Source organism: Camelina sativa, chromosome 17, assembly GCF_000633955.1.
Source record: "Camelina sativa cultivar DH55 chromosome 17, Cs, whole genome shotgun sequence".
Classification (NCBI taxonomy): domain Eukaryota; kingdom Viridiplantae; phylum Streptophyta; class Magnoliopsida; order Brassicales; family Brassicaceae; genus Camelina; species Camelina sativa.
This window is the reverse complement of record NC_025701.1, coordinates 10,409,632-10,421,693: the sequence shown is the minus strand read 5'-3', so window position 1 is coordinate 10,421,693 and position 12,062 is coordinate 10,409,632. Positions and strand designations below refer to the sequence as shown.

The window sequence follows — 12,062 nt, the reverse complement described above, 5'->3', positions numbered from 1 at the left end:
TTCTTTATTTTCTTCTAGTACTATAACCCATTTTGAAAATAAATAAAGAAAATTATGGAAAACAAAAAATATAACAAAACTAGACAAAATTACCAATCATCTTTCCTCCTCAGTAGGAAACATCCATCATTGTACCCAACAATCCCTTTCATCCTTAGAATCAAAAACCTCAACTTCCTTCTTCTTCTTCTTCTTCTTCATCTACACATACATATTACATATCTACACTCAATACACATACATACATACGATGACATATACGTACATAAATACATAGATACACCATCCCAATCTCTATATAACCTTTTTATTCTCCTCTTCCCTTTTTCCCTCTCCCCCAATTTCCTCACTTCTCTCTCTCTCTCTCTCTCTCTCTCTCTTAATATCTTTCTCATTGATCATCGACCAACCAAAACCCAAAACATAAAAATCAGATCTTTGAAAGCTTTCTTCTTTATTATATATAACCCATCAAAAATGGATCCGTCCTCTGCAAACTCAGTGAACGGATTCTACTCATTTCTAAACAGATCAATGGAAGATCTCGAAAGAGTTTACCTTTCGAACAACTTCATGTCCGTACACTTCTTACAGAGAGCTCTCTGTCTTCTCCGAACCTCTCACTCACATCTCACTCTCTTAGTTCAGAAACTTCAGCTTCCCGTCGGTGACAAATGGCTCGACGAGTATATGGACGAAAGCTCCAAACTTTGGGAAGCTTGTCTCGTCATCAAATCAGCCGTCTCCTCCGTCGAAAACTTCTCCTCCGCCGGGATTTCAATCGCTTCCACACTCGATGGTCATCACCACCACCGTCGTCTCTCACCTCAGCTTTCTCGTCAGGTGGGGTGATCGTAAAAATCGAATCTTTTGGCTAAAGATTGAATCTTTTTAGTGTTTTTGGATCAAAGTTTTAGTTTTTTTTTGTTAATGGTGGTTTAGGTGATAAGGGCAATATCAGGATGTAGGAGAGAAGCGATTGGGATAGAGGAAGAAAACAGAGCATTAATGGAGAACAGAGTTCAAAGGTTTCCGTTTTGGTCGGAGCAAACGTCAGCGACGGCGATAGAATCGTCGACGAAGCTACAAAACGGATTCAGCGGGTTCCGAGGCGTGCTTTACGCGACGAGGAGCATGAGTTCGCTTCTCCTCATGGTATTAATGAACGGTCTCGTCTACTGTTTCCCAGGAGACGCAACAACGCAGACACAGACGCAGATAATAACGCAGAGTCAAGCAGGAGGTTTCGCCGGAGCGATGGGGAGGTTGCAGCAGAGAGTGGCGGCTGAGGTTGGGAGGATGGGGATGAGGAAAGGGATACTGATGCATGAGTACCGACGGAGCAAAGCTGCGTTGGAGGAGCTTAAAGCGGAGCTGGAGCGGCGGTTCTGCGGCGGAGGAGGAGAGAGGGAGGAAGGGGAGGAGGAAGAGAGGGAGCTGCTGAGAGAGAGAGTGGAGAATCTAAAAGGGTATTTTGGGAATTTAAGGAATGGGACAGAGAGTATAGTGGCCCAAATCGATGATTTCTTTGAGGAAATTGTTGAAGGAAGAAAAAAGCTTTTGGATTTCTGCAGCCATAGATGAAAAATAAATGAATCATCTCTCAAAAGCTGACATTTTGGTTTTAATTTTTTCAGTTTATCAAAAAAAAAAAAAAAATGTGTAGGCTTTTAGGCTTTTAGATGAATCAGTTGGTAGGGAGTTGTTGTAACTTTTTTATTTTATTTTTATCTTTGTTGTTATGAAAAAAAAAATGAAAAAATTTGGAATTTGAGAACTTTGTCACTCTTGCTCTATTTTAGTATTTTGATGTTTATATATGTAATTCTAGAAATGGAGTGATTCTCTGAATCATATCTAAAGTATATGTCTGCTTTTTCAGTTTTTGGTAGTTCCCTGCCGTTGGAAGATGTTTTGTTCTTCTGGAAGGTTTCAAAACATGGAGGAGTTCAACAAATTGGTGTATGTGTGTTTGGACTTGGAATTTTTTTTTTTTTTTACATTAGTTGGGGAATGTATATTTCTTTGTCGGTATAGTCTATACTCTATAGATAACAAGACCGAACCTAAAACTAAGCGAAATGACAATACTCAAGTGAAAGTTTACTAAAGAATTGATCATCCACCTTCACTAATACTCTAATAGTACACTTTATGGGGTAACTTGTGACCTATTACTACATCATTAGACTAGCACAAGTTAAATAAAGAAAAAAGCAATTGGTCAAAATGGGGTGCTTGTTGTCTCCTTGAGATAGTTGGAGAAGGAAAGGTAAATTGAAAATAGCCAATGATCAAAAATTGGATTTGATTTGATTCACATAGGAGGAAGAGGAGGTGAAGGTCAAGAGAGATTGTTAATTTTGAAATTGTGGTGTTAATCCAATACTAATGATGAAATTGGATCCTTTGTAAAGCAGATTTGTCTTTTGGCACTCTCATCTAAATATATATGCTTTGGGCACACCATTTGGTGGCTTTTTTGTGTCAATAATTATGATTATTACCAATTTCACACCCTAAATCCCATCCCCACCCACTGTTTTAAAGCACTCCTTGTTTACTTCTTTAAGTTTCTTATACTACTTAAATATTTTAATCTTTTTTTGCTTTACACACAATTCACTCATCTTTGCTTTTCTTTCTCCTTTTTCTAAACCCAAAAAGAACATCTTTGACAAAATATTCTTTTTTTTTTTTGGTTCTTTGTAATCAATCTATCAGTAAAATATCAACCCTCAAGAATCACTTGGTATATGTGTAATCAAAGTACCAAAAGTGCCAATTCCCATTACTGTTAGCTCTCTTAATTCTTGATTTCCAATAGAGAAAAAAGATAAGTTAAAAGGCACTAGAGAACAATCATGTCTCAGTCTAAAACATTGTAGTAACATTTATTTTATCAAAATCTTCTAAATGAGTACAAAGCAATTCATTTAAAGCCACTTATGGCTAGAAATAATTGTTCAACCCTGGATCTTAACTCTCCCTTAATAAAAATCATTCCAAAAATCAAACTTCACTAAGTGCATACAACAAAACAATAGACTTTCACATGGATTTGTGTTCCCCAACATATAAACAAACATCCTGAAAGTATATTATTATTCCCACTTTTCTATATAACAAAAAATTCAACTGCATTACAGCTAATTTTCCAGAATTTGTTTTTGATTTTTCTTCCCGTGTTCTATTATTACCACTTGAAAAAAAAAAAAGAACTTATAAAGGGGGATACACTAATACCCAACACACCCCTAAATGTCTATGTACACAAGCAATAAAGAATTAACCGACCATAGTAGCAACAACACACAAAAGTTTGTTTTCTCCCCCCCAAATATTGATCTAAGTTCAGCATAAATTTGAGGTAATGTTGATATTTGTAAAATAGAGAAATTGGTGTATGGATTTAGATTACCATGGCAACAAAAAAAAAATGAGAGAGACTGAGGTGGTCTCGTTCTTCAGGATGACTCACATGTCAAACGCAGGCATTGCAAACTGAGTAGCAAAAGCTTCGACTTGGTTCCGGAGATCTGCAATGTCTTTACAGTGATAGATGCTTTTCAGTGGGTCCTTTTGCAACTTCCCGTGCTCCCTCTGTCCAGCACTTGCTATTTGAGCAGCTCTATATAGAAACTCAGCCATTGTCTCAAAATCTGATTCTAAACAACCTCTTGAGGTCATAGCCGGACTGCCTGATACATGAGCCCCATTTTCAAGAATCAGACAACAAGAATAAAGAATTCAAAACAGACTACAGAGTTCAGATTGTTGAGGTTTCACTGAGAATTTGGTTTGCTTACCTATTCTCACTCCTCCAGGGGAAATAACGCCGTTTTCGCTGAAAATGGCGACTTTGTTGACAGTGATATGGCACATTTCGCATACTTTCTCATACACCTTGCCTGAAAAGCACAAGGCGGAAGACTTGAATTCTGTGGAGACAGAGCTAAACATATGCATTGTACAGACGTCAAAGAAATAAGACTTTGATTTTGGGAAACTAGACAAATATGCTTGATCTCAAATAAGTTTGATAATAAATTTCAGACTGATCACTGGCCATCAAGCTAGTCATGTAGGCTATCCACAACCTAGAGAGAGATGAGAAATAATAGATACTCTAAGATGGTAATATTTTGCCTATAGACCCACGACAAATGGTTAAGCAGATGTAACACCATGAAAAAACAGACACACTTGCAATGCTGACAATAGCTTGTATGAGGCATACATTTAAATTACACAGTGTGATTAATCATTTCCTTATCTGCTAAGAGAGGAATCCCATACCTGTCAAGCCCAAAGGAGTCAGATCCCAGAGAAGCAAATGATTATCGGTGCCACCTGTTACCAACTTGCACTTTCTGCTTATCAAAGCAGATGCTAAAGCCTTGGCATTCTTTTTGACCTGTCGCATGTAAAGCTTGTACTCTGGTGAAGCAGCCTGCTTGAGGGCAATGGCTAGAGCAGCTATATGATTATTGTGAGGTCCCCCTTGCAACGATGGAAAGACAGAAAAGTTGATTTTTTCTTCGTACTCATATTGGATATTGCTCTCACAGTGATTAGGATTCATGCTTTGCTTCTTGGGCTTCAAGCCTCTCCTATAAAATATGATACCACCCCTAGGTCCACGTAGAGACTTGTGCGTCGTTGAGGTAACAATATCGCAATAGTCAAACGGATTTGGACTTTCCTACAACATTAAGAGAGAGCAAAGAAAATAGTTTAACATCACTTAATAAACACAAAGAGCAAGTGCTTAAGCCTCAAGTTTTGGTGACTGATGCCAAAGAGAAACAAATCCATAACAAAATATGGAAACAGAGATAAACATTACCTTGGCAGCTACAAGGCCGCTAATTTGTGCCATATCAAACATCAAAACAGCTCCACATTTGTCTGCAATATGCCTAAACCTAGGGAACTCCCAGTCTCTCGGATACGAACTCCCACCACAGATAAGTATTTTCGGACGATAGTCAAGCGCCTTTTCCTCAAGCTTATCATAATCAATATACCCTGTACGAGGATCAACCTTATATGGAAAGCTCTCAAAGAATATAGACGCACCGGAGACTTTCTTCCCACCTGGCGTGTAATAACCGTGACTCATATGACCACCTGAAGGAGAATCCAACCCCATGATTCGTTCACCAGGCATCAAAAGACCAGCAAAAACAGCGAAATTGGCTGAAGTGCAAGAATAAGGCTGCACGTTAACTCCCCATTTCTCATGATTTAGTCCAAAAGCAGTAAGAGCACGCTCTTGGCAAAGAATCTCAATCTGATCAATATACTGATTCCCTGTATAGTATCTAGCTCCAGGCATCCCTTCTGAGTACTTATTAGTCAAATGAGATCCCAAAGCTTCCATCACTGCTCTACACACGAAATTCTCAGATGCTATAAGCTCAATACCTCTAAACTGTCTTTGTTTTTCCTTTTCCATAAACTCATAAATCTCAGGATCAGCTTCTTCAATTGATTGGTTACCCCAAGCTCTAACTCCAGCTCGTCTACTCTCAACCCCTGAATCAATTGCAAATCTTTTACAAGAACTTGATGATGACACTGAATTGGAATTAACAACTCTAGATCGTTTTAACTTCAAGGAATGACCCAAGAGAATCAACTGCTCATCATCATCATCATCATCATCAACTTCTACATCATCGTTATCACCAACAACAACGTCATCGTCTTCCTCAACGAATCCTGTGAAATCGAACCTCTGCTCTAGCAGCTGAAGCGGAACAGGAGGTATTGGATTAGAAGATGGACGGAAACTAGAATCAATCTGAAGCGTGATTGAGTCATCAGCGATTGGGATTCTCGGAGGTTGCGGCAAAGCGTGGGAGCTACTGAATCCTAAAGAGAGATCTGATTGAGCAGTACGATCCATAACCTAAATCTAGAAGAACCCCAAAATAATCGAAAACGAGAGAATCGAGAATTGCTTAGCTGTAAAAGCAATAGAGACGACAGTTTCTGCAACAATGGAGACAACGAAAGCTTCTTCTTCCTTTATAATTATCTTCAGATGAAGTTGAGGTTTCCATCCAAATTCGAAGAAACCCTAAAAAATTAAAAACCCAGAAAAAGTCGAATTTTGCTTTTTCTTCTCTCTCTCTCTCTCTCTCTCTCGTCGGATGAAAACGGAAGCTATGGTTGATGAGAATGAGAGAATTGGCCAATGGGGAATAAACGCAAAATGGAATTTGGAAGGGTTACCGGCTGAATAGGTAAAGACGGCAACATGACTGATTCAAGACGCCGCATACTTTTCAACCGGGAGTAGCCGGTGACTTTATTTCGGTTTAGGAAGGATTTGAATTGATTGGGTTTATGTATGAATGTAAACTAAACCACTTTGAATACTTAGATTTACTTCAAAGTAACAAACCCTATGTTGCATTTGCAAACCAATCACACCAAAAAAAACGTTTACGAGAGACCAACCACATAAAAAAGCGTTTTGTAATGTTTTTTTATAAAATAAATGTAATTAAATGCTTGTCAATGAATATAAAAATTAGTTGAATCACACGCATCTCCTTTCTTTAGTGAATACAATTTGCATGTTGAAGAATTTCATGATATCGTAACACACAACAAAACCCAAAATGAAATACTACATGTAACTATCATCTACACTATTTCCAAGTGAAATTTTTGAATATATTTGATTGGTTGATTGAATTGAATACGAAATATATGTTAATAAAACGAGTTATAAATTCCGTATGATAATTTTCCTTAACTGCAGTTTTGAATGCTTTATTTCCTATAATTAGAACCACAAAAAAAAATCTTTAACTTCCAAAAGTATCACAAAACTTGTGTGGTTCATATGAAAAACTGTTTTGAGAGTTTAAAAAGTAATTAAAATTCAATAAAACCATATAAGGTTATTTAATTTGTTTATGTTTGTTTAGTCAATAAGTTCATTTTTTCTTTGAACATTTATATAAATGGAAGTAAATCACTTTGAATACTTAGATTACTTTGAATACTAAACAGTCAAACTTGGCATTTAATATATATATATAAAGAGAGTGTTACTAATTTTCTTCTCTGCATGTTGTAGTAACTTGCCTTGCCGTTATTGAAATTTTTCTTCTCGCTTCTCTCATCTCTCTCTCTCTCTCTCTCTCTCTCTCTCTCTCTCTCTCTTGTGCTCTCATCATGAAGCACACCAACAAAGTCTCCAAGAAACTAACCTTGACATGGTTTCCTCTTCTCTGCATTTCTTGCTTTTTCCTCGGAGCAATCTTCACTTCCAGGTTCTGTTTTTGTTTGGTTTTGCTATAGCTTGTTTAATGTTTTTGAATTTTTTTTTTCCCTTCTCCTTCATCAATTAATCTTTCTACGGTTATATAGTAAATTGAAAAATCATGTCTTCTTGCTTTTTCATTATGTTGTTGTTGTTGTTGCATTTTTCAGATTGCGATCAGGTTCGTCGGAATCAGGTAGCCAGCTCATTTTACAGCACCGGCGTGATCAGGAACTTAAGATCGTTTCCGAAGACTATGCTCATGTGAAAGTATTATTCTTTTTAAAAATTAAATCTCATTTAATTGTTACAAACGTTATTTGGGTGTTATAACAAACTCTTATTTTTTTAATCTTTGGATTTCACCTCAAATACAGAAAAAATCACAAGAAAAAGATGTCATGGAAGAAGTTTTAAAAACTCATAAAGCCATCGAGTGAGTGAATCTTTTTTTACTAATGATTTTTTTTTTTTTTTTTGTAAAGCTTAGATCACTTGCATGTTGATTAATAGGATTTTGATGATTATACAACACTTGTGACCACAGGTCATTAGATAAGTCAGTTTCTATGCTTCAGAAGCAGCTCTCTGCTACACAGAGCTCTCAAAAGGTTGTTGTTGATGTCTCAGCCACCACCAATTCTTCAACAGAAGGAAACCAAAAGAAGAAAGTTTTCATGGTGGTTGGTATCAACACTGCGTTTAGCAGTAGAAAACGTCGCGATTCTCTTAGAGAGACTTGGATGCCTCAGGGTATTTTGTGATGTCCCTCCTTCAAATCTCTCTCTGGTTATTACTTTCATTCTTCATTGCTTCCAATCTTATTTAGCTTTTGTATATAAATCTATCACAGGGGAAAATCTAGAGAAACTGGAACAAGAGAAGGGAATTATCATCAAATTCATGATTGGACGCAGGTGAATTAATTTATGGAATATAGTGAAATGAATGCAATGTATATATATATATATAGGCTAATGTTTTCTTAAAGTAGACTAAGACTCTTACTTGAATGTGTTGGCAGTTCAACGCCAAATAGTAGACTGGATAAGGAAATTGATTCAGAAGATGCTCAATACAAAGATTTCTTTAGGCTGGTGAGACCAATTTTTAATTTGATCCTTCTAGGATTTGGATCTACGGTTTTCTTCATTTTGTTTTAATTTTTAATCATTGCAGGATCATGTGGAAGGATATTACAATCTGTCTGCAAAAACCAAAAGCTTCTTTTCTAGTGCAGTTGCAAAGTGGGATGCTGAGTTTTATGTCAAGATTGATGATGATGTTCATGTCAATCTTGGTACCAAAAATCTGTTTCTTGAATACTTTTAAGATTTTTTATCCTTAGGATTTAAATGTTGAATATATTTGCTCAGCCCTTTGCCTTTTCAGGTACGCTTGCTTCCACATTAGCTCTTCACCGTTCTAAGCCAAGGGTCTATATTGGATGTATGAAATCTGGACCTGTCCTTACTAAAAAGTAATCTTCTCAATGTGTCATATTATTTCATTTTTTAGTATGCTCTTATTCTATTCGTTTGGATTTTAAACCATTTTTTTTTTCTTAAGGACGGCCAAGTACCGTGAGCCCGAGTTTTGGAAATTTGGAGAAGAAGGTAACAAATATTTCCGACATGCTACAGGACAGATCTATGCCATCTCAAAGGATCTTGCCACATACATATCTGTCAACCAGTACGTAACTATATAACTACGTTTTATTGGATTGTTAATTAAGTACACAATGTTTTTACCAAGGGAAATGTTTATTATCTAAGCATTTCAACTGATGTTTGACTTTGTAGGCCAATTTTGCATAAGTATGCAAATGAAGATGTGACACTCGGTTCATGGTTCATCGGTCTTGAGGTTGAGCAAATCGATGATCGTAATTTCTGTTGTGCTACTCCTCCAGGTAAAAAAGCTCACTATATATTGTATTATGCCTCAAGAAATTAGTAAAGAAAGATTTGAGTTTTTTTCTCATGATGTTACTTTCTCTTTCCCAAAGACTGTGAAATGAGGGCAGAAGCTGGAGCAATGTGTGTGGCGTCATTCGACTGGAAATGTAGTGGGGTATGCAGATCAGTCGATAGAATGTGGATGGTTCATGTAATGTGTGGCGAAGGTAATAAAGCTGTGTGGGATGCGAAATTGTAACTCTCTTGCATAGGAGAAAAAAAGGATAAGAGAAGAGATGAATATTTTGTTTTGTAAAGAACCAAAAAGTTCGCTTAGTGGGAGAAGAAGCTGCCGAAGAAGACCTTTTACTTCATTTAACTTTCTTTTGAGTAACAGACCTTTTTAGTTCAGTATTTTCCTTTTGTTTTTTGTGTTTGTGTAACAAATAAAATATAAAAAGAGAAAATGGGACTTTTCTATATCAAGGCATGAGAAAAATTGCTTATTATTATAAACCCTAACTCGGGTCTTATCAATTTGAGACGATCAAATTGAGCCACTTGATCGATAATCGAGGTGAATCTTGTGATTTTGTTTGTTTGTTTGAGTTGAAACCTAAATCTATGACTATGCGTGTAACGTTTCCGAACCATCCTATGACCACGAAGGCCATCGGACAGCCACAGAACGCTACTTGCAGAATTGCACCAAGGTGATCCAGTCGAGGGACGGAAGCTGCAGACTTCCTGACCGGTCCTCCCTGGCAAAACTCCACCCGCAACTGAGGTTACTTAGGCTTTACAACCCTTGCGGCCTGGTGCATTGTGTTAGCCCGGACAAGGCCGAGTATCATTTGCAACTTGCCATGTTTTCCTGAAAACCGTATATATCACTTTAATAAAATAATTCATCGAAAATAAATCATTAAAGCAATATATAAAGATAGTCGGAAAATTTATACATAACCGTTTATAAAAATATAGGGTTTTACAAAGAACACAAGAAAAACCCTATCCGGCACCCTAAAGTTTGCTCCAGCTCTAGACTCACTTAGGCTTCCCTACAAGACCAAAATAATATCATGAGTAATCTAAGATTACTCAGTGAGCCTGGGTACCCCTTTCTCCTAGACAAGATTCTACTTTCCCCAACCCGACTACCCGGCAAGCAAAGAAAACAAGCAAGTAAAACAAACCAGCAAGTAATCAAAGCAACGCAGCAAAATAATAGCGGAAGCAAATTAAACCACAAACAAGCGATAAAGGTTAGATCAAGACGATTCGACTCAACGATCTAGACTCGCTATACGCATTACAAGACGACTAAAGAACACTTTAGACTCTTGACTCATACGCGACTCGCAAGGACAATCTAGAATAAAACAAGGGACACTTGAAATACCCTAGAATCCTTCGCCTATCAACCAAACAAAGACATCTAGAATACTACAAGGATCGCTTGGAATACCCTGGACTCTTTTCACCTAAGGGCCCTCGATAATCTGTTCCGTTCCATACCATCCCCCATGCTGAGACCACAAAGGTCACCAGCAATGAGCCCGCAATTATGCTACATCATCATGTAGCGGTCACGCTAGTAGCTAGCTAGCCGTGACAGTGTCCCGCGTGAGTGGTCGTCGGGAACTCACGCGTGACAACCGCTTTTGGAACAGAGATCGACACACTATTCTAGCTAAGACTCGAGAAACAAATTCAAGAGACTCGCTAAAATACCAACAACATCTCAAGCAAGAAAATAAAGCATAAAACGAGCAAGAAACTTCGAGCAAGAGAACATGCAATAATCAACAAGGAGCAAGACACACAAATCAAGCAACTTAAGATTATTCTACATGAATGCAACCAATTTATTCAATTTAAGCAACATAATGCAACAAGTTTATTCATGCATGCAACCAAATTGATTTAAACCGTTTAAATCCTTAAGTCCAATTAAGCATGCAAGTCTTTCGATTTAACCATTTAAATCTTCAAGTCCAAATTATGCATGCAACTAACCTCGATCAATATTATGCAATAAAATGCAAAATACTTTACTCATTTATTCATGCATGAAACCAATTTTAAGCAAGAAATATTACTTACAAAATCCTCTAGGTTCGATCATGCATGCAACCCTTAAACCAATTTTTAAGTAATCCGATTATACTTAAAATGCATCCAAGTTCTTCCTTAACCAATTATTAAGTGAGTCCAAATTCTTGATCATGCAACTTAGTTCATTTTCACATGGTGATTCTAACATGAATCTTACCATATTTGCATGCATCAACTTTAAACCGCAACTACATGCATCTACTCTACATGCATTATCGCAGACTCACCTTTTCACGCGATCGTCGATGATTACCGGATTCACCGCACCACTCGATCAGACAGTCTTCGCGTCGACAGCTTCCCGCTTCTTCGACCGTTCTCGATCTTGACTTTACTCGATCGAAACCGCGTCTCGCCTCTTGGTTTTCTCCCGATCGCAAACCGTTCCCTTCTCGGTCTTTCTACTTCGACACAATCGTCGTTGATCTCTTGGTAATCTCCTTCGAAACTATCACCGTATTTTTTCGGTGATCTCTTCGATACTAACACCGATCCTTCGTCGATGAACTCTTCGACAGGAACTCCTTCTTTTCTCGGTCCTCTCTCGACGTAGCATCGACGATCTCCCTCTCGACAATCTCTCTCGGTCTTTCTCGACAATCTCTCTCGGTCTTTCTCGAAAATCTCTCTCGGCTTTGAGAGAAAAACAAGACTTTGGTGTTTTAGTGTTTGAGAGAAAAATGAGAAAAGTGAGGAATGAAGTCTCACATCCTCTATTTATAGGCTCGCGCTCTCCCTCTTTTCCCTTAGTGCTTCTT

General features: G+C 37.6%; 3 protein-coding genes across 3 annotated transcripts; 2 read left to right on the top strand and 1 right to left on the bottom strand.

Moving 5' to 3' along the window:
* On the top strand, positions 259-1,794 carry LOC104756547. The gene is made up of 2 exons (XM_010479153.2): positions 259-843; positions 943-1,794. Exons 1-2 carry the CDS (start codon positions 478-480, stop codon positions 1,582-1,584), a joined length of 1,008 nt encoding a protein of 335 aa, XP_010477455.1. The 5' UTR covers positions 259-477; the 3' UTR covers positions 1,585-1,794.
* Positions 3,079-6,189, bottom strand: LOC104756546 (serine hydroxymethyltransferase 6-like). The gene is made up of 4 exons (XM_010479152.2): positions 4,850-6,189; positions 4,300-4,705; positions 3,810-3,911; positions 3,079-3,701 (listed from the first exon to the last, which is right to left on the bottom strand). Exons 1-4 carry the CDS (start codon positions 5,912-5,914, stop codon positions 3,478-3,480), a joined length of 1,797 nt encoding a protein of 598 aa, XP_010477454.1. The 5' UTR covers positions 5,915-6,189; the 3' UTR covers positions 3,079-3,477.
* LOC104756545 (probable beta-1,3-galactosyltransferase 5) lies at positions 7,108-9,600 on the top strand. The gene is made up of 11 exons (XM_010479151.2): positions 7,108-7,295; positions 7,456-7,555; positions 7,663-7,721; positions 7,833-8,038; positions 8,139-8,202; positions 8,310-8,382; positions 8,465-8,585; positions 8,678-8,765; positions 8,855-8,980; positions 9,091-9,200; positions 9,297-9,600. The coding sequence occupies exons 1-11, from the start codon at positions 7,198-7,200 to the stop codon at positions 9,443-9,445; spliced, it is 1,194 nt and encodes a 397-aa protein (XP_010477453.1). The 5' UTR covers positions 7,108-7,197; the 3' UTR covers positions 9,446-9,600.